Genomic DNA, 23,846 nt, shown 5'->3' on the forward strand with positions numbered 1-23,846 from the left:
CACGGACATGAAATTTAGAGGTTTAAATGTTATAAAGTATATTTATATAACAATGTTGGTTGTGCAAAGCTGGTGAATGGGTAGTAAAGGCATTATCTATCTTTTTTAACGATAACAATTTTAGTGTTGTGTCCCTTTAAGAAAGATGGCTCAGAGGAAATCTGTTGCTTTATCCGGAATATGTTTTCTCCCTGTCTCTTTTGTATATAGAATTACATTATGTTGCTTCATCAGCTGTTCACTTTCCTTATGCAGGTACTCTTGGAGATACCAACTGGATGAGTTCTCTTTGGGGTTCCGCACAGTTGCAGTTGATTTAAGAGGATTTGGAAGTTCTGATGCACCATCTAAACTTAGTGATTATAAAATGGAGACCTTGTTGCAAGACATAGAAGATCTGATCTTAGAAATGGGTGAGCATTAGCAATGGATGTGTTTGTTAGTTGTGTGCTTGTTATCACTTTTCAAGTTAACCCCTTAGTGACCAGACCATTTTTCAATTTTTTTTTTTTACCGTTAAGGACCGGGACTGTTTTTACTTTTCTGTGGTGTTTGTGTTTAGCTGTAATTTTCCTCTTACTCGTTTACCTGTACCCACACCTATTATATACTGTTTTTCTTTCTAAAGATACCCATTTTTTTCATCATATATAATTTTACTATAATTAAAAAAAAAAAAAAAAAATATGATGAAATGAAATTGAAAAAAAACCACACTCTTTTCTAACTTTGACCCACAAAATCTGTTACACATCTACAACCACCAAAAAACACCCATGCTAAATAGTTTCTAAATTTTGTCCTGAATTTAGAAATACCCAATGTTTACATGTTCTTTGTTTTTTTTGCAAGTTAAAGGGCAATAAGTACAAGTAGCACTTTGCTATTTTCAAACCTTTTCTTTTTCTTAAAAATTAGCGATAGTTATATTCTAACACTGATATATATATATATTTTTAGTGGACAACCCAAAGCATTGATCTAGGCCCATTTTGGTAAATTTCATGCCACCATTTCACATCCAAAGGCGATCAAATAAAAAAAATTGTTAACTTTTTCACAAACTTTCTCACTGAAATTATTTACAAACAGCTTGTGCAATCATGGCACAAATGGTTGTAAATGCTTCTCTGGGATACCCTTTGTTCAGAAATAGGAGACATATATGGCTTTTCCATTACATTTTGGTAATTAGAAGGTCGCTAAATACCGCTGTGCACCACACGTGTATTATGCCCAGCAGTGAAGGGGTTAATTAGGTAGCTTGTAGGGTTAATTTTAGCTTTAGTGTAGAGATCAGCCTCCCACCTGTCACATCCCACCCCCTGATCCCTCCCTGACCCCTCTCAAAAAGCTCTCTTCCCTCCCCCACCCCCCAAAGGTCACCCCCATCTTAAGTACTTGCAGAAAGTCTGCCATTATAGAAATAAAAGGTTTTTTTTAATTTTTATTTTTTTTTATATATTTTCTGCAGGGTAGTATCCCCCCTTACCTTCCAACCTCCCTGCCCCCCCCCCCTCTACCTATTAGGCTCAATCTTAGGTGCCAGTACCCAGGGATTCATCCACACATTTATTCCTTCCAGGTGTATAAGCCTCTGCAAACCTGGCAGCAAAGTGGGTAATTAGGGGGCAGATTTTATACAGCCTGTCAAACTGGGGATGCTCCCTAGGGGCACAGGCTGTTGTCACTGAAGTGCATGAAATGTAGAATTAATTCATACCTTTTCCTCGACATACACTGGGAGAAAATGGGGGTAGAGCAGATGAGGTTACATCTCCAGTATGGACCGGATGGAGGGTTTATTTATTATTTCCCCATCCAGCATAGTCAATGCCCAGAATTTTTTAAATTCTGGCACATCGACGGGGGGGCCCATTGCTGCTTTGCCAAATATGAGTCAGGCTTTGCCAGCATGGAACTGATGGGCATATAAATTAGTTTTGGGCGATAATGTTCCCCAAACATCATTGCCCAGAAACACCTCCATAAACTGTTGGGGCCTAAATCCTGCCACATCCATATTGATTCCAGAATTTGTGTAAAGGTGGGATTATCTGTCCCTCTGGTGATGAGGCATTACCCACCCTTCAGCAGCAATGGCTGCTGGAGCAACACATCTACTTCTGGCAGGAGGGGGTAGCAGCCACAGATACATCACTATTAGTTGAGACTGTATCTAATGATGTATCTGAGCATATGGCAGGATCAAAATTGGGTCTGAGTCCGACAATAGAGGCCATCTGGACTCTGACGCAAGGATGGCATATGCCTCCTCAGCACTATATAATCTCTGTGACATGATTTATTTTTTATCTGTCACAGAGAAAAAAAATACAAAAAAATATCACAAAATGTAACTTAAAGGGACACTCAGGTCAAATTAAATTTTCATTATTTAGATACATCATGTAATTTTAAACAACTTTCCAAATTTACTTCCATTTAAAAAAAATGTGCACAATCTTTTATATTTACACTTTTTGAGTTACCAGCTCCTACTGAGCATGTGCAAGAATTCACAGACTATACGTATATGCATTTGTGATTGGCTGATTGCTATCACATGGTACAGGGGGAGTGGAAATATACATAACTTTGAAATTTGTTAGAAAAAAATCTACTTACTTATTTGAAATTCAGAGTAAATCTTTTTGTATTGTCTTGTTATCTTTGCATTTGTTGATTAAGCAAATTCTACTGTGTTTACTGGTCTTTTTAAATAAATGGCTCTGAAACGAGCCTTTGGGTCTCACAAAAAAAATTACTAAAAAAAAATGAACCCCAAAAAAGTGCTCTTGTGCAAGAGTCCAGTGATTTATAGTGATCACTGGCAAGCTAAGGTTAATGGCTCTGAAAAGGGCCTTTGGGACTTACAATTTTTTTCAAAAACTAATTTAAACTAGCTAAATGGCTCTGAAAAGAGACTTTGGGTCTCACAAAATAATTAATAAAAAAATTAACCCCTAAAAAAATGCACAGAAAGCAAAAAAGTGCTGCTGTGCAAGAGCCAGTGATTTATAGTGATCAGTGGCAAGCTAGGGGTTTAATGGCGCTGAAAAGAACCTTTTGGATCTCGCAATTTTTAAACTAATATAACTAACTATATCTCTCTCCTAAACACAGATCTCTCTCTCCCCCGCAAAAATGCAAGGTTGAGGAGAGGGAGGGAGATCCACACTGATCAGTGTAAATATTTACTAAATTAGACATGATCAGACAAATAGGATTTTTTTATTATTATAAATGTAATTATAGGGGCAAGCTCAGATTTGGCTGACCTCAGCCTGCCCCTATGATGAGGCAGGCTAGGGACACCCCCAGAAGCCCCATGATGCACTGGGCAGCACCATCTTTGAAGCCACATGGGGGAGGGGGGCTATATGGGACTTTTTTTAAAATTAAAAATGGTGTATTTTAAAAAAATAATATATATATATATTTATATTATATTTTTCTAAGTCGCTTCGACCCACCGATGGCACTCAGTCCACTGTCAGAGCATCAGAAGCCCTGCCCGATGGCTTCTGATGCTCTGCTTGATTGCCGGGCTCCACGTTTTAGCGAAACCCGGAAGTGACCTCTTCGTGAGAGCGTTCAAAAGCCCGGCAGGTCAGGAACAGTATTGCAGGAATGCCTCAATGGTCCTTAACTATACTTTTTTCGTAGGACGTGCCTGACACATCCTCGGTCTGCCAAGGGGTTAATCTAGAATTTAAGATCCAGCCTAATTCTAGGATAAAATAGCCCATTTTCAGAGGTAATTTTACAGCAAAATAAAGAAAAAACAAATTATTACAGTGTTATATCATAGATTAAAGGACATATTATGCATTAATTTTCTATCATGTGTCTGAAAGAACAGCAGTTAAAGTGTCGTGTAAACCTTAAAAATAATGTTATATAATTCTGCACATAGTGCAGAATTATATAACATTATATTAGCGCAAACATTATAAATCATAATTTCCCCCTTTTTGAACTTTTTTTAAAAACTGATGTTTTACAGACCCCGCTCTCTGTGATCTTCTGAGTGGGGTCTGTTTTTTTTCAAACAGCGCATCGGGCCAGCTGTATAGGCAGGAGCGAGCTGCACTTAGTGCTATGGCGCGGTCGGGCCGGGCTGTGACTATACAGCTGGCCCGATGCGCTGTTTGAAAAAAACAGACCCGCTCAGAAGATCACAGAGAGCGGGTCTGTAAAACAGCAGTTTTTAAAAAAAATTAAAACGGGAAATTATGATTTATAATGTTTGCGCTAATATAATATATAATTCTGCACTATGTGCAAAATTATATAACATTATTTTTAAGGTTTACTGACACTTTAAGTATTAAAAAGGGTTAAAGGGACAGTATACTCAGACATGTAGCTGATAATAGTTCATTATATAAAACCGAACAGAAGGCTATGCGTGTTTGTATTTTTCCTTTTTTATTGGAATAACGTATCTAATTCTTTTTTCATAACTGTTGCTCAACTGATGGCAAGCGGGCAGCCCTCCTGTATATCAAAGGGGGCGGGGCTAAAATTGCGTTAAAAACCGCATCCGTGATTAATCGCGCAGCCCTACAAGTAACAAATAAAAGTAGCTACTTGTAAACAATTAAATACACTCCAGATGGTAAAATAGAGTGCTTGAGATTATTTAAAATAAATAATTCAGCGCTGCGGAATCTGTTGGCGCTCTACAAATAACCAATAATAATAATTTAAATGTTTATAAATAGTTCCTTTACATTTTTTTTATTATGTCTTTTGAAATAGCTGATTTTTTTTATCTTGCAGCCAAAATCAACCTCCCTGTGGGAATGGGGAGAGAGCAAGCATGGGCTCATTTAACCCCTTAAATGGACATGAAACCCAAAATGTTATTTCATGATTCAGATAGAGCAAGGTTCTTCAAACTTTTGCAATGAGTGCAATGATACTACATACCTTCGCGGCCCTATTTGTACGATTGATCGGAAAATTTCTAAAGTAATATACAACAAGAGAGCTGCAATTTTTCGCAAAGTGACTAAAATGTATGCGCACATTCTCTCTCACACACACACACACTTTTTCTCTTTTCACACACATAGAAACAACCAAACACACTTACGCGCACAGAAAAACATACACACAGAAACACACCATCTCTCACACACATACATTCTTTCACACATGCAAACACACAGAAATACATAAATGGAGGAGGAAGCAGCGTCACACACAGAAACATTTGCACACTCAGAAAGACATACACACAGAAACGCACCATTTCTCACACAGACACTAATATCAGCCCCTTATCCAACAGTTTCAGTGGCGAGTGCAAGATAAGGGTCGGCAACAGAGTAAGCAAAATTAACACACTCCATAATGCAGGCAAAAAGCATTTTTGGTTCAGCACTCTGGGTAGCACTTGCTGATTGGTGGCTAAATGTAGCCACCAATCAGCAAGCGCCACCTAGGTGTTGAACCAAAGATGGGCCAGCTCGTAGCTTACAATCCTGCCTTTTCAAATAAAGATAGCAAGAGAACGAATAAAAATGTGATAATAGGAGTAAATTAAAAATGTGCTTAAAATTGCATTCTCTATCTGAACCATGAAATAGAAAAAATGTTGGTTTTGTGTCCCTTTAAGGAGGCTGCATGTGGGCTTATTAGGAGGAGGAAGCAGCGTCGCACCAGCGGACTAAAAAACCAGAGAACCTCCTCTCGTGTTTTTGTAAGCTGCCCCAGTGTTACTAGAAATCCCACGTCATACAGCCCCCTCTTTTCAGGACTGCACTTGGTTAAACAGAATATGTTTAATGATTACAGTCCTCAGCAGATGCCTCAATCCAAGAAAACGATATGTCATTCTCTAACTTATATCCGTGATAAATATTGACAGCGGTTAGCATGCAAACCCCCCCAAAAAACCCTAAAGAATATATACATATACAGCTGATTCCCGAGCGCACTTTTAAAACCTGTGTGCCTTTTGTTTGAGAGGGGGGTGTGCAAATGGTGCTCAAGACCCAGTAAACATGGTGTCGCGACCAGTGGTTTGAAGAACCCTGAGATAGAAGTAAATTGGAAAGTTGTTTAAAACTGCATGCTCTAAGATTTAATGTGCTTTGTCCTCTTGGTATCCTTTTTTGAAAAGCATACCTAGGTATGCTCAGGAGTTGAAAGCTCGCAGCTAATTGGTGGCTGCACATATATACCTCTTTTCATTGGCTTACCAATGTGTTCGGCTATCTCCCAGGAGTGCATTTCTGCTCCCTCAATAAAGGTTACCAAGAGAATAAAGCAAAATTGAAAATAGAAGTAAAGTGGAAATTTGTTGAAATCTGTCTGTCAGAAAACCTTTTTAATTAATAAACAAACCAAAAAATGTTACTGGTTAAAAGCTGCCAGTACCTAATATGGCTGCTACTATTGAGAGGTGGAGGGGGGTAGTTAGAGAGCTATTTGGGAGGGATTAGGGATGTGGTATGGTTTAGGAGGGATCCCTACAACGCAAAAATAAGTAAATAAATAAATGCCCTTAAACTGCATACTGGCAGAGCTGTTTGGGAGGGTTTAGGTAGGGATCAATTTGGTGCGAGGTTAATAGCACCACTACTATAATATTATCTTTGCTAGCTAACTAAATAACTCCTTCACTAAATAAATAACCCATTTACTGCTAGGAATAATAGAAGTGTGGTGAGCAGCTGCAATTAGCGGCCTTCTAATTACCAAAAAGCAATGTCAAAGCCATGCATGTCTTCTATTTCTGAACAAAGGGTATCCCTGAGAAGCTTTTACAACCATTTGTGTTATGACTGCACAAGTGAAATCTATATAATTCAGTGAGAAACCCAAAGTTTGTGAGAAAGTTAACAATTTATTTAATATGATCGCATTTGTTGGTAAAACAGTGGCATGAAATATAAGAAAAATGGACCTAGATCAATAACTTGGGTTTTCTACAAAAAAATATATAGTTTTGATAGGTAAATAAATAAAAAAAAAACAATTCCCGGAGTAAAGGGGTTAAAAGGGTGCTTCTGCAGCTGCCTTTAATACAATGGAATTTTATAAGCTGATTACCGGAGTACGTTTGTCCATTAAATGAAAGAGAACAGAAATAAAGTACAATGCAAAAATGAGGGAAAGAGGGTAGTGAGCATGGAAAAAAAGCCTTTAATAGTAGGCAATTTTAAATGCTGTAATTGTGTCCATGAAGGGTGGTTATATTGTGAGGGTCATGGCTAGAGCTAGGGATGCCACCTCGGCCATGTTTTCCTGGTCACTTATGAGTTACACATGCTGCAGGGTATGCAGAGAGAAACATGAATAGTGCTGTTCAGGATCACTATTCATGTGTTGTCCAGAGGTGCAATACATGTTCCCCTCTGCACACCCTGCAGCATGTGTAACTCATAAGTGTCCATCAGTGCTGACTCGTAAATAACTCCATTGAGTCAGCACAATGTTATCTATATGGCACACATGAACTATCGCTGTCTAGCAGTGAAAAACTGTCAAAATGCACTGAGCTAAGAGGCGGCCTTCAAGGACTTAGAAATTAGCATATGAGCCTACCTAGATTTAGCTTTCAACAAAGAATACCAAGAGAACAAAGCAAATTTGATGATAAAAATAAATTGGAAAGTTGTTTAAAACTGCATGCCCTATCTTAATCATGAACGTTTAATTCTGACTATACTGTCCCTTTTAAAAAAAAGAAAAAGAAAATAGTTACAGCATTTTTCAAGCTCCATTTTTGTAGATATTTCCTTTTAAAGGGGAGGAGAGTCCCCGGCTTCATTCATTACTGTTGGGAATTAAGAACCTGGGCACCAGGAGGAGGCAAAGACACCCCAGCCAAAGGCTTAAATACCTCCCCCACTTCCCTCATCCCCCAGTCATTATTTGCCTTTCGTCACAGGAGGATGGCAGAGGAGTGCCGGAGTTTCGGAGTAGTCTCTTATGGAGGGTAGTACTCTTCGCAAGTGGGACTGGAGTTTTAAGTAGTCCTGTCAGCCTCTCAGTGAGAGCCTGGGCGAAAGTTAGAGTGCAGAGATGCAGGGAGAGTTTTTCTGCGAAACCATCCCGACTCATAATAACAACTCCATAAGCAATCAGCGTTGACGAGTTTCGCTGCCTGCTTTCTTCACTTAAGTCCATGTCAGGAGCAAGGCTACCAATCTGTCACACTTGAAGGGCCGTGTTCCTGTTCCACGGTGTAGATTCTGGTAAGAGTGTTTCATTTTTTTTATTATTAATGATAACATAGAAGACATGGTCACAGTGTGGCGCCTTTTTATCTTTACAGAATCAAGGGTTAATATTCCTGGAAGGGGGGATTATTGAACAGGGGAGGGTTTACATGATATTTATTGTGTCATTGCTGCATAATGTGCGAGATGAGGCTCTGGCAATGTGTGGAACTTTCAGGTTAATTGCGGAAACTTGCGCAGCCTTTTTTGGCGCGGTTTTCCCTAGTGCAGGGGCGGTCCTGCCAGGCATTCCATGTGACTGGGTGTGGCTATCTATCCTTTCTGTTGATCTGTGGTGCAGGAGACGTAGTGGTTTCTGTAGTCCGGGTCCGAGGAGGTGGTGAGTGCCCCGACCAATGGTGGTATAAAGGTGCCTTTTTAATAAACAAAGTTAGTCTAACCCAAGCACGCAAGCGATGGAGGACTCTGACACGTTGGAAGGCTCTCCTTCCTTAATAAAGTCTCATTCCTGTGTTTATTGTGAGGAGGTTCTGGTAAATCAGCCTGCTCAACTATGTTCCCACATGCCTTGATAAAGTTACAACATCTAAATGTAAACGGATGTCTAGTACTACTGAGCCGTCCACTTCTGAGGGCTCTTCGTCCCGGGAGGTGCGTTCCCTACATTCATCTCCGATTGCACATGCAGCGCCCCGGGGTCCAACCGTTACTCCTTCGGGAGAGATTCATTGGCCGTCAGACTTTGCGGACCAACTGGAATTGGCGGTTTCGAAAGTGATCCATGCCTTACCACGTTCTGCTAAGCACAAGCGTAGGGTTTATCATAGCAGCCCGGCCCCGGGTTTGTCCTCGCAGATGAAAGATCCAGAGGCTCTATGCGATGATGAGGCCCACTCCGATTCTTCAGAGGAGGCCCTTTCTGGGTCAGAGTCCGTGTCATCTAAACCTCCGGCGGCAGAGGAGCCTGGTTATAGATTTAGGATGGAGAATTTGCGCTTTCTGCTTTGGCAGGTGCTTGCTACTCTGGAGGTTCCGGAACCTAAGATACCAGAGGAACCTGCGATTCCTAAGCTTGACAAGGTATACGAGGAAAGGGTAGTACCTCAGTCTTTCCCAGTTCCCGTTAAGATGGCTTATATTATTAAGAACGAATGGGAGCAATTAGATTCTTCCTTTTCTCCTTCTTCTTTTAAAAAACTGTTCCCCATTCCGGACTCTCAGCTTGAGCTGTGGGGGACCTTCCCTAAGGTGGATGGGGCTATCTCTACGCTCGCGAAGCGGATGACTATTCCCCTCAAGGATAGTTCGTCATTTAAAGAGCCCATGGATAAAATGTTGAGAAAGATGTTTCAGCACACAGGGTTTGTTTTTCAGCCAGCAGCGGCCATTGTGGCAGGAGGTGGAGCTGCGACATATTGGTGTGAATCTCTGTGTGAAATGGTTGAGGGGGAGACATCCATCGACGAGATACAGGAGAAGATTAAGGCGCTGAAGATCGCTAATTCTTTCATCTGTGATGCCAATATGCAAATTATTCGCCTGAATGCTAAGGTGTCAGGTTTTTTCTGTTTTAGCACGCAGGGCTCTGTGGCTAAAATCTTGGTCTGCGGACATGACCTCTAAGGTCGAGGCTGTTGTCCCTGCCTTTTCAAGGAAAGATCCTGTTTGGTTCAGGATTGGATTAGATTATATCCACGGTTACGGGAGGCAAGGGAGCTTTCCTACTGCAGGATAAGAAGGCTAAGCCTAAAGAATCTACTTTTTGTCCCTTTTGTGTGGATAAGGCCCAGCACCAGCAACCCGCCGCAAAAGTGGACCAGTCCAAGGGATCTTGGAAGCCGGCTCAATCTTGGAACAAGTCTAAGCAGAGCAAGAAGCCCGCCGAGATGAAATCGGCATGAAGGGGCGGCCCCCCGACCGGTCTCCAGATCACGTAGAGGGCAGATTATCTCTATTATCAGACGCATGGTTGCAGGACGTTCAGGACACTTGGGTTCTAGAGGTAGTCTCTCAGGGTTACAGGATAGGGTTCAGATCCCATCCGCCCGAGGGCAGATTCCTCCTGTCAAACCTGCCTTCAAGACCAGAGAAGAGAGAGACCTTTCTCGAGTATGTGAGGGATCTCGCCTCTCTCGGGGTTATCGTACTAGTACCCCTAGCAGAGAGGTGTCTAGGGTACTATTCCAACCTTTTTGTGGTTCCAAAGAAGGAGGGCACGTTCCACCCAATTCTGGACCTAAAATGTTTAAACAAGTTTCTGAATGTTCCATCGTTCAAAATGGAAACGATCAAGATCTATTCTGCCGCTAGTTCAAGAGGGACAGTTCATGACGACTATAGACTTGGACGCCTACCTTCATGTGCCAATCCACAGGGACCACTTCAGGCTCCTAAGATTTGCATTTCTGGACAAACACTTCCAGTTTGTGGCCCTTCCTTTTGGTCTGGCGACGGCCCTGAGAGTCTTCACGAAGGTTCTGAGGGCGCTGCTTGCAGTGGCCAGATCCAGGGGCATTGCGGTGGCGCCTTACCTGTACGACATACTAGTTCAGGTGCCATCGCACCGCTTCGCAGAGGATTATTCAAGGGCTCTTCTTCTTTTGCTCCAATCTCACGGTTGGAAGATCAACTCAGGAAAAAGTTCCCTGGTTCCCAGCAACAGGGTGGAGTCCCTGGGCACGATAATAGACTCTATGTCCATGAAGATATTTCTCACAGATCAGCGGCGCAGGAAGCTTGCGTCCACCTGTCTTGCCCATCATTCTTCCACAAGCCCGTCGGTGGCTCAATGTATGGAGGTGATAGGACTCATGGTGTCAAGCATAGATGTCATCCCAGGTTCCATCTCAGATCTCTTCAATTGTGCATGTTGAGACAGTGGAACGGCGATCTTTCAGATCTATCACAGCTGATATCCATGGATGCTCGGACTCGGAACTCCCTCTCTTGGTGGATTCGTCCGGAGCAACTGTCCATGGGGACATCCTTCTTGCGACTGTCCTGGGAGATTATGACCACGGACGCCAGTCTGACAGGATGGGGAGCTGTTTGGGGTGCAAGGAAAGTGGTCCAGGGAGGAGTCTCTCCTTCCAATCAACATCCTAGAACTACGAGCGGTTTACAATGTTCTGAAGGCATGGCCTTCTCTGGAGTTGGTCAGTTGCATCAGAATCCAGACCAACAACATTGCCTCGGTGGCTTACATCAACCATCAGGGAGGTACGAGGAGCTTCCTAGCAATGAGGTAGCTGTCTTGGATTCTGGAGTGGACGGAGTCCCACAACTGCTCGCTCTCAGCGATTCACATACAGTGTGGACAACTGGGAAGCAGACTTTCTCAGCAGACAATCCTTCCATCCGGGGGAATAATCTCTTCACCCAGATTTGTCACAGATGGGGAGCGCCGGAGATAGATCTCATGGCGTCCAGACTTAATTGCAAGCTACCTCGATACGGATCGAGGGTCCAGTGATCCCCAGGCGGAACTAATAGATGCCTTAGTGATTCCTTGGGGATTCAGCATAGCTTACATTTTTCCACCATTACCACTTCTACCTCGAGTAGTGGCACGCATCAAACGGGGAGCGGGCCCCGGCCATTCTGGTTGCTCCTTCGTGGCTGTGGAGGACGTGGTTTGCGGATCTGGTTGGGATGTCATCCTCTCTGCAGTGGAGGTTACACCTGTTGCAGGGATCTGCTGTCACATGGTCCCTTTCAACATCGAAATCTAGATTCTCTGAGGCTGACTGCGTGGAGATTGAACGCCTAGTCTTAGCCAAGAGAGGCTTTTCAGAGAGTGTGATTGATACACTAATTCAGACAAGGAAGCCAGTCACTTGTCGCATCTACCATAAGGTGTGGAGGACTTACTTGTCCTGGTGTGAGAAGCATGGATATCCTTGTCATAAGGTGAAGGTATCCTGGATTCTGTCTTTTCTCCTTGAGGGTTTAGAGAAGGATCTTGCCGCTAGTTCCTTAAAGGATCAGATTTCGGCATTATCAGTTTTGTTACATAGGAGACTCGCTGAGCTTCCTGACATTCAATCATTTGTTCAGGCTTTGTCTTGAATTAGGCCTGTCTTTAGGCAGTCGGCTCCACCTTGGAGCTTAAACTTAGTCCTTAGGGTTTTGCAGAGGGTTCCGTTTGAACCTATGCATTCCATAGACCTTAAGATTCTGTCTTGGAAGGTTCTCTTCCTGTTGGCTATTGCATCAGCACACAGAGTATCTGAACTAGCTGCCCTGCAAATGTGATCATCCTTATCTGGTGTTTCCATGCGGATAAGGCGGTACTTCGCACTGGTTTAGGGTTTCTCGCCAAAGTGGTGTCTAACCGTAACATCAATCAGGAAATAGTTGTTCCTTCTTTGTGTCCTAACCCTTCTTCTTCAAAGGAGAGGTTACTTCATAACCTGGATGTGGTTCGTGCTTTGAAGTTCTATCTTCAGGCTACAAAGTATTTCAGACAGTCTACATCTCTTTTTGTGGTTTATTCAGGGAAGCGCAAGGGGCAGAAGGCCTCTTCTACATCTTTGTCCTTTTGGTTGAGGAGCTTGATTGCTTGGCCTATGGACAGTGGGACATAAGCCACCTCAGAGGATCACAGCTCATTCAACTAGAGCTGTGGCTTCGTCTTGGGCCCTTCAAGAAACGAGGCCTCTATGGAGCAAATTTGTAAGGCGGCTACCTGGTCCTCCTTACACACTTTTACAAAGGTTTTACAAATTTGACGTCTTTGCTTCTGCGGAGCTGTTTTTTGGAGAGAGGTTTTGCAGGCTGTGGTGCCCCTCAGATCAGGGGTCTGCCTTTTACCCTCCCGGTTTCATTCAGGTGTCCTATAGAGCTTGGGTATATGTTCCCAACAGTAATGAATGAAGCCGTGGACTCTCCTCCCCTTTAGATGGAAAACATAAATTATGCTTATCTGATAATTTCATTTCCATCAGGTGGAGGAATGTCCACGGCTCCCTACCTGTATCTCCGTTGGGCGGCCCTAAATTTAATTCATCTTCTGGCACCTTTTTCACCCTGATATTTCTCCTACTGTTCCTTGTTCCTTAGGCAGAATGACTAGGGGATGAGGGGAGTGGGAGGGGTATTAAGCCTTTGGCTGGGGTGTCTTTGCCTCCTCCTGGTGGCCAGGTTCTTAATTCCAAAATAGTAAATGAATGAAGCTGTGGACTCTCCTCCTCTAGATGGAAATGAAATTATCAGGTAAGCATAATTTATGTTTTTTTTACTAAATATCTGTTTACTTACACTGAGGCCTACTGAAATAAAAATACTATAAATACACGTTGGTGCTTATAAGGAATCAGTGTAATTTCTACCTCTGCATCTACAATACCACCCGCTCCCGACAACTAGTACCTAAGTGGACTACCTTTATGATCACTTCCATCACAAGGCAAACTTCCCAGTAACACTCACCCAGCCCTTTAACAACTATTTAAAGTAAAAAATAATCTTTCAGGATTCAGTAAAATGACATAATGTTAAACATTTCAATTCACATTCATTACCTAAATATGCACACTTTGAGGTACCAGCTCCTACTGAGCATGTTCAAGGTTCACAGAATATATGTATACACATTTTGTGATTGGTTGGTGGCTGTCACATGATGCATGGGGAAGGAAAATATAACTAACTTTGAAATCTGTAAAAATAAATTTACTAATGTGAAATTCAAACTAAGCCCTTTGCATTGTTCTATTTATTATGCATTTATTGATTATGCTATTTGACTGTGTTTAGTGGTCCTTTAAAAGTATCTTAAAATAACATGCGCTATCTGAATCATGCAATTTAGTTTCGACTTTCCTATCCTTTAACCCCTTGAGTGCTAACGACGGCTCTGAGCCGTTGTAAATTGTCTCAGTCAGGTGCTAACGACGGTTTCAGAGCTGTGGCTAGCACTCTCCCACCTTGGGGGAGATCTAAGGGCTCCAACCCCGGCGATCGGGCCCTGCATAGTTACAGGCATCGCCGGGGCTTCACGTTTTGCGGGATGACGTCACTGTGCAACTTTATTGAAAATTTACAATAGACAGAATAGGGAAGTGGGGCATGCTGCTTAGAAGCCGTTTATCTCGGGCATCTAAGCAGCTACAGACCCCCAAGACACACCATTGGAAAGGTAATCGCATAACCTTTCCAAAGGTATAAGTCTGTGGGATCTGAAAAAAGTCCTAAAATCCAGCTTGGCACCCAGGTGGGAAAATGCTTGGCACTCAAAGGGTTAAATAACTGTTTTACAGCTGCTGTTTTTCAGGGCAGACAGATCAGCATTTGACATAATAAAACCACACAGTTTGGTCAGTTTAATTCATGTTTGAAAATTTCTGTAGATAAACTGTGTCTCTCTTAATGAAAAGAAAAGAAAAAGGAGTGCTTATATTGACTGGTATGGTAAGGTAATATTTTTCATTAAAGGGACAGTAAAGTCAAAATTAAACTTTCATGATTCAGTTAGAGCATGTGATTGCTTAACAACTTTCCAATTACTTCTGTTATCAATTTTGTTTTGTTCTATTGATATCCTTTTGTTAAGAGTAAAACTAGGTAAGCTGATAGAAAACTCAGGAGAGTGCACGTGCCTTTTAGCAGTCTGGGGCAGCAGTGTTTGTATCTATATATAATATTACTGTAAAATATTGTTGCAAGCAACTGCCTCCAGATGGCTAAAGACACGTGCACGCTTTGAGGCTCACCGTAGATTTACTCTTTAGAAAAGGATACCAAGAAACTAAGTAAAATGATAATCAAAGCAAATTGGTAAGGTTGTTTATTCTAGCTAGTCCATTTAAAGGGATAACTAAACCAATTGTTTTCCTTCATGATTCAGCATGCAATTTTAAGCAACTTTCTAATTTACTCCTATTATCATTTTTTTTCCGTTCTCTTGCTATCTATATTTTAAAAACAGGAAATGTAAAGCTTAGGAGCTGGCCCATTTTTGGTTCAGAACCTGGGTTATGCTTGCTTATTGGTGGCTAATATAGCCACCGATAAGCAAGTGCTATCCAGGGTGCCTAACCTAAAATGGGCCGGCCTCCTAAGCTTTACATTCCTGCTTTTTTAAACAAAGATAGAAAGAGAACGGAAATAAATGATAATAAGAGTAAATTAGAAAGTTGCTTAAAATTGCACGTTGAATCATGAAGGAAAACAATTTGGGTTTAGTATCTCTTTTAAAGTGAAGGTAAACTTTGATGGAAATGAAAGACCATTTTTAAAAATACTATTAAAAACAGGGAGACACTTTCATTCATCAAAGTTTAGAAAGCAGCTGTTTGTTTAAAAACTTACCTTGTTCTTTTCACAGCCAGAGCAGCTTCCCCCCACCGTGGAGATCCTCTCTTCCACACGTCATCAATGACTAATCTGGCTTCCTCCATCACGGCATGACCTCAGGCAATGACTCCCCAGGGGGGAGGGGGAAAACCGGTGATTGGAGGGGAAGCCGGGTGTCCCCTTTTAATAATTGTATCTTCTTCATATGGTCAGTTAAAACACTTTGCACTTTCTTACTCAGGTTATTCTCAGTGTGTGCTGGTTGGTCATGATTGGGGTGGAACCCTGGCCTGGACGTTTGCCGTCCGTCATTCCAACATGGTTACTCGACTCATCGCCTTGAGTGCACCTCACCCTTCAGCTTTTCCACGGTGATTAATTGATATCTTTTGGGAAGAATGTGTGCTGATATTTTAAAGGGACACAAAACCACAATATTTTCCTTCATGATCCAGATAGAGCATACAGTTGTAAAAAAAAAATTCCATTTTACTTCAGTAACCAAATTCCCTTGGTATCCTTTTGAAAGAACTGCAATATGTTACTGGGAACTAGCTGGACACATTGGGTAAGCCAATAAAAAAGAGGGCATATATATGCAGCCACAACTTAGCAGCTTGCTCCCAGTAGTGCATTAATGTCCCCTGAGCTTTCTTACAAAGGAGAACAGAAGGAAATTAGATAACAGAAGTAAATTGGAAAGTTATTGAAAATGGCATACTTTATCTGATTCATAAATATTTCATTTTGACTTTGGGACATTAAATGCTAATATACATTTCATTCACCTCCCTTTAAAGGTATGGTAAAATGAATGGCACTTTCATTCATAACTCATGTAATATGCGTGTATTAAAAAATATCTCACAAACTGTTAAAATTGTGCCGCTGTTCCTCCGCCCGTCTATTTTCTTATACTTTTTTTTTTTGTCTCGTTCTTCAATTTTCCAATCAGAACCTGGGCCACCTGGCATCCTTGGAAGAAACACAGACATATAGATAATGTGCTGGATTATTTCACATGTCTCCAGAGTTTGGCCCAGGTTCTGATTGGAAGATTGACGAACGTGTCAAAAAAAAGTCTAAGAAAATAGATGGGCGGTGGAACAGCGGCACAATTTTAAAGGGACAGTCTACACCAAAATTTTTCTTATTTAAAAAGATAGATAATCCCTTTATTACCCATTACCCCGTTATATTAATATATGTTTTACCTCTGTGATTACCTTGTATCTAAGCCTCTGCAGACAGCCCTCCTTATCTAAATGCTTTTGACAGACATGCAGTGTAGTCAATCAGTGAAGACTCCTAAATAACTCCACGGGAGGTGATCACAACGTTATCTATATGACACCACATGCACTAACACTGTCTAACTGTGGAAAAACTTTCAAAATGCTCTGAGCTAAGAGGCGGTTTTCAACTGTTAGAAATCAGTTTGAGGCTAGCTAGGTTAGCTTTTCAAAAAATACCAACCAAGGGAACAAAGCAAATTTGATGATAAAAATAAATTGGAAAGTTGTTTAAAATTGCACGCCCTATCTGAATCATGAAAGTTTAGTTTTGACTTTACTGTCCCCTTTAACCGTTTGTGAGATATTTTTTAATATAACGCATATTACATAAAAGTTTTTGAATGAAAGTGCCATTCATTTGGGAAAGATGGTTCGCACAGCAGCGTAGCGTTTGAACAAAGTTTACCGTCACTTTAAATTATGGGTGCTGCCCATTTTGGAACCCAGGTTTCACTGCAGAAGAGTTGCTTTACTTGTGCAAACACATCAACACTGGCATGCAGGGAAAGCCAGATTAATGGTGGCACCCATGACTAGACAAAGCTTAAAAACCTTTTTTTTACTTTTTGATGTCCTTTAAAGATAAGATTAATTATTTACTAAATTACAGTTATTATGCAAGTTGATTATTTGCTCTGAAATGCAGAGATCGATGATGAAGACTACATACATTTGGTGTTATTGTAGACATTTGCAAGCTTTTTTTCATGATAGTCAAAGGGGACAGTCTACACCAGAATTTGTATTGTTTAAAAAGACCGATAATCCCTTTATTACCCATAACCCCAGTTTTGCATAACCAACACGGTTTAAATTAAAATACTTTTTACCTCTGTTGTTATCTTGTATCGAAGCTTCTGCAGACTGCCTCCTTATTTCAGTTATTTTGACAGACTTGCATTTTAGCCAATCTGTGCAGACTCCTAGGTAACCTCTATGTGCGTGAGCACAATGTGAGCTATATGCACACATGAACTTAACGCCATCTAGTTGTGAAAAAATGTCAACATGCATTCAGACAAAAGGACAGTCTTTAAGGGCTTATAAATTAGCATATGAGCCTACCTAGGTTTAGCTTTCAATTAAGAATACCAAGAGAACAAAGCAAAATTGATGATAAAGTAAATTGGAAAGTTGTATAACACCTCTTAATGACCACAGGGCACAGTTTCCATTTTCTGTCCGTTTGGGACCAAGGCTATTTTTACATTTTTGCGGTCTTTGTGTTTAGCTGTAATTTCCCTCTTACTCATTTACTGTACCCACACATATTATATACCGTTTTTTTTTCGCCATTAAATGGACTTTCTAAAGATACCATTATGTTCATCATATCTTATAATTTACTATAAAAAAAATTATAAAATATGAGGAAAAAAGGTAAAAAACACACTTTTTCTAACTTTGACCCCAAAATCTGTTACATATCTACAACCACCAAAAAACACCCATGCTAAATAGTTTCTAAATTTTGTCCAGAGTTTATAAATACCCAATGTTTACATGTTCTTTGCTTTTTTTTGCAAGTTATAGGGCCATAAATATAAGTAGCACTTTGCTATTTCCAAACCACCTTTTTTCAAAATTAGCGCTAGTTACATTGGAACACTGATATCTTTCAGGAATCCCTGAATATCCCTTGACATTTATATATATTTTTTAGAAGACATCCCAAAGTATTGATCTAGGCCCATTTTGGTATATTTCATGCCACCATTTCACCGCCAAATGCGATCAAATAAAAAAAAAAAGTAAAATTTTTCCAAATTTTAGGTTTCTCACTGAAATCATTAACAAACATTTTGTGCAATTATGGCACAAATGGTTGTAAATGCTTCTCTGGGATCCCCTTTGTTCAGAAATAGCAGACATATATCGCTTTGGCGTTGTTTTTAAGTAATTAGAAGTCCGCTAAATGCTGCTGCACACCACAAGTGTATTATGCTCAGCAGTGCAGGGGTTAATTAGGGAACTTGTAGGGTGCTTGTAGGGTTAATTTTAGCTTTAGTGTAGTGTAGTAGACAACCCCAAGTATTGATCTAGGCCCATTTTGGTATATTTCAGGCCACCATTTCACCGCCAAATACGATTAAATTAAAAAAAATAGTCAACTTTTTCACAAACTTAGGTTTCTCACTGAAATTATTTAGAAACAACTTGTGCAATTATGGTACAAATGGTTGTATATGATTCTCTGGATCCCCTTTGTTCAGAAATAGCAGACATATAATGGCTTTGGTGTTGCTTTTTGTAATTAAAAGGCCGCTAAATGCCACTGCGCACAAAACGTGAATTATGCCCAGCAGTGAAGGGGTTAATTAGGTAGCTTGTAGGGAGCTTGCAGGGTTAATTTTAGCTTTAGTGTAGAGATCAGCTTCCCACCTGACACATCAGACCCCCTGATCCCTCCCATAGAGCTCTCTTCCCACCCCCCCCCCCCCAATGTCCCCGCCATCTTAAGTACTGGCAGAAAGTCTGCCAGTACTAAAATAAAAAGGTTTTTTTTTTTTTACTTTTTTTAAGCATATTTACATATCTGCTATGTAGATCCCCCCTTAGCCCCCAACCTCTCTGATCCCCCCCAAAACAGCTCTCTACCCCCCCCCCCACTGCCTTATTGGGGGCCATCTTGGGTACTGGCAGCTGTCTGCCAGTACCCATTTTGCATATAAAAATGTTTTTTTTTAATTTATTTTAGTTTTTTCTGTAGTGTAGCTCCCCCCCTCCCAGATCCCTTCCATTACGTTTTATTTTTATTATTTTGTACAAAAATATGTACAAGTTTCTGTAGTGTAAGCGGTTCCCACCCGCTCCCTCCCCGTGCACGCGCCCTCCCGCCGCCCCCTGTGCACGCGCGCGCGCCTGTGCGCGCCCCCGGCGATCCCGCCCCCGATCCCGCCCCCTCTCTGACTAAGAAGCCATCGATGGCCGCCCACCCACCTCCCATTTACGCTCCCACCCACCAACGAATGCGGCCATCGATGTCCGGTGCAGAGAGGGCCACAGAGTGGCTCTCTCTGCACCGGAGGGGCAAAAATTGTTATTGCAGGATGCCTCGATATCGAGGCATCCTGCAATAACCGGAAAGCAGCTGGAAGTGATCAGGATCGCTTCCAGCTGCTTTCCAAACCGAGGACGTGCAGGGTACGTTCTCAGGCATTAACTGCCTTTTTTCTGAGGACGTACCCTGCACGTCCTCGTCGTTAAGGGGTTAAAATTACATGCCCTATCTGAATCACGAAAGTTTATTTTTGACTGGACTGTCCCTTTTTGACTGGACTGTCCCTTTTTGACTGGACTGTCCCTTTTTGACTAGGAGTAATCTGATGCTGTTTAAAGGGACTTACAAATGAAAATTGAAATACACATTAATGCATTAATATTGTGAAAAGAATCATTTTTACAGTACATATGTGTTAATAACAATGCTTCTACTAAAAGCTATGTGTTGTAGTGAGAACTTAAGCTTTGCACGGAGAAGCATATGTGCATATGCCTTGGGCAGCCTCATTTTGAATCATCACTGTCAGATGCCATGCCTGTTTTCTGAACAGCCATTGTGTTTGAATAAGGGTGTACAGAACATATATACATATGTTTCATGAACAGTAAAAGCTACTAAAGAAAGGCATCACTTTTACTAGAAGCAATTTTGCTAGTAAATTCATACTAATGGATTATTTTTAAAAGTTAAAGGGACAGTGTACTGTTAAATTGTTTTACCCTTAATATGTTCCCAATGACTTGTTATACCAGCTGCAGCGTATAAAATGTATGAGAAATTGCTCATTTATGCTTCTTTTTTTGCAAAATAAATAGCTGGATTTGCTCTTTGAAACAACAGCTATTTCAAATTCCAGTATAAAGGCAAAGGAGCTATTTGTAAACAATTTAATACACAATCATTGGGAATAAATTAAAGTGGATGTAAAGTCAATGCTATCACACAATTTCAATTTGTTTATCATTCAAAATTAAGTTAAGTTTAATTCATCATTTTTTTTAAATGTATAATTATATCGATCTATATACTTATTTACTGTTAATCATCTTGCTCGCTTCCTCCGCCCGCCATTTTTGACCGCATTTTGAAGGTTGATTGACACTGTAGTCTACTAATAATCAATCATACCCCGTGGCGTCCAGCCCCTTTTCGAGACGTCACTATCTCTTTATGCGCATGCGTCTTTCTTTATGCGCATGCGAAACCAACTGCTGTTTGATTCAGAAGCGCTGCGCGTACACGATTTAAGCATACGCATAACAATGCAGCAGTCATTTGCTTCCTGGATACACAGAGAATTTAATAACGCATGCGCAAATCAGGCACTGAATGTTAAACGCATGCGCAAAAAAACAACACATCGTGAACGAGCTTTTCGAACACGTCATAGAGCGGGTGGGACCGCTCTATACGTTAGGCGGAAGAAATAAAGGAAGAAATGGATAGGAGGAGCTAGAAGCGAAAACGGAGATAAGTTTGCATTTAAAATATAATGTGATATTTTGCGAATTTTGGGGGGAAAAAATTGCGTTTTGACTAATACACTGATTATGAATTATAATTGACTCCTTGAAACGGGAAAATTTACATTCACTTTAAAGGGACACTGAACCCAAATTTTTTCTTTCGAGATTCAGATAGAGCATGCAATTTTAAGCAACTTTCTAAATTACTCCTATTATCAAATGTTCTTCAGTCTCTTGGCATCTTTATTTGAAAAGCAAGAATGTACGTTTAGATGCCGGCCCATTTTTGGTGAACAACCTGGGTTGTTCTGGCTGATTGGTGATAAATTCACCCACCAATAAACAAGTGCTGTCCAGTGGTCTGAACCAAAAATTGACTGGCTCCTTAGCTTAGACGCCTTCTTTTTAAATAAAGATAGCAAGAGAACGAAGAAAAATTGATAATAGGGAGTAAATTAAAAAGTTGCTTAAAATTGCCATTCTTTATCTTAATCGTGCAAGAAAAAATTGTGGGTACAGTGTCCCTTTTAAAGGAGAGAATGTTTTTGGCGGAACTGTCCCTTTTAAATGCATTTATGTGCATCTTGGTTCTGAGTTTTATAGAGATCCAGGATTAGGGAATATGGTGAGTGTTTTAGTAACATTTAAGGACCCAGACACCTCTTAGCATCTTGTGTAGTAATCTCGTACTCTCATTTCTTTCTTCAGATTACGTGTTGTCTCACCCTTCTCAGCTCTTCTCTTCCCGCTACGTGTTCCTCTTCCAGCTACCCATTCTCCCTGAGATCCTGCTATCTATGGGAGATTATGAGGTGAGGGATATATGACAATAAAGGTAGTTTTCCTAAATTGAAAGCAGTTACACATTATAACAATAACACAATTGTATGACAAATGAAATATACAAATATATAGGAACAGATACTTAAAGGGACACTCAAGTCAAAATTAAACTTTCATTATTCAGATAGAGCATGCAGTTTTAAACAACTTTCCAATTTACTTCCATTAACAAACTGTGCACAGTCTTTTATATTTTAAACTTTTTGAGTCACCAGCTCCTACTGAGCATGTGCAAGAATTCACAGAATAAGCGTGTATGCATTTGTTATTGGCTTATGGCTGTCACATGGTACGTGTATGCATTTGTGATTGGCTGATAGCTGTCACATGGTACAGGGGAGTGGAAATAGACATAACTTTTAAAATTGTCTGAAAAAACATCTGCTACTCATTTGAAGTTCAGACTAAGTGCTATTGCATTGTCTTGTTATCTTGCATTTGTTGATTATGCAAATCTACTGTGTTGACTGGTCCTTTAAAGTAGTCCACTGTTTTATTTAGTCCAAATAAATGGAGTAGAATCCATCCAGGATTTCCTAAAGTAGAAGAATGAGAAAAAACATACATAGTGTAGTACAGGTTATAATGTTAGAGGGACATGAAACCCATTTTTTTTTATTTCATGATTTAGATATAACATGCAATTTTAAACAACTTACTTCTATTATCTAATTTGCTGCATTCTCTTAATATCCGGTGCTGAAAAGCATATCTAAATATGGTCAGAGCTGCTGATTGGTGGCTGTACGTAAGTTCCTCGAGTTATTGGCTCACCCATGTGCATTGATATTTTTTCTAGTAAAGGATACCTAAAGAGTGAAGCAAATTAAATAATAGAAGTAAATTGGAATGTTGTTTAAAATGGTATTCTCTATCTTGTAAGAAAAAATGTGGGTTCCATGTCCCTTTTAAGCAACCTTTTGTATGGAAGCTCCACCTGCTCTGGTTTGTATCGCTTTATAAAACACCACAATGGATAACAGGACTCTTCACAGTTTAACTTTATTCCAGCATATGCATCAATAAAAAAAGCATAAAGCATAAATTACTCTCCGGTTCTAAGCACAGATTGTACATATAGACATATAAACACTTGACAAATGTATCAATATCTAGCAGCTGTGTTTAGGCCGTACACCTTAAGCGTTATACACGCTGTGTCTCTGTGCCGGCAACGAGTCCCACCCTGTGTAGTGATGTGCCCAATAGCCTCCAACGTACATTTCACCGTCCAATCTCAGCTTTTTTAAGGAGAATGATCCTGTCCTCCAATTGTTCTTTTATAGTTAGTCCACAGTTCTTATTGGCCAAGAACATTAACTGTGTAATGTCCTGATTGGTCAATTTGTATTTGGTTAACTACCATAAAATAGTCTTATTACAACATTTATTTACTGAACAGGGATATTATTTGAATAACATGTATAATTAACATACAATAATATACAATGTTAAAAAGAAGGGGACAAGAAACGGAGTGATCCATTCATACATCAATAATTACATAAAAAAAAGAGGTGAAATGTTTGTAATTGTATATAAGAGCTAGGAACCAGATATAATTGTATTATGGCACAATTACTCTGATGAAATTAAAAATAAAATTATATATAATCAAAAATATTATAATAATAAATAATATATCACATAAGACTGCAGCATAAATGTGGTGTCAAACCTGGATCTCCTGGTTCTAAAGCAATAGAAGATGTAATATAGAATCTTTAAATGATTAAAGAGA

At 40.3% G+C, this 23,846-nt stretch overlaps 1 protein-coding gene across 1 annotated transcript in view; it reads left to right on the forward strand.

The window, feature by feature from the left end:
- The window catches only part of LOC128663662 (epoxide hydrolase 3-like), an 80,360-nt gene that overhangs the window by 20,686 nt on the left and 35,828 nt on the right, over window positions 1–23,846 (forward strand). Inside the window, 3 exon segments of the mRNA XM_053718098.1 lie at window positions 256–413; window positions 15,739–15,862; window positions 21,966–22,074. Coding sequence (XP_053574073.1) covers window positions 256–413; window positions 15,739–15,862; window positions 21,966–22,074 — 391 coding nt within the window.

This window comes from Bombina bombina, chromosome 6, assembly GCF_027579735.1.
Source record: "Bombina bombina isolate aBomBom1 chromosome 6, aBomBom1.pri, whole genome shotgun sequence".
NCBI lineage: Eukaryota > Metazoa > Chordata > Amphibia > Anura > Bombinatoridae > Bombina > Bombina bombina.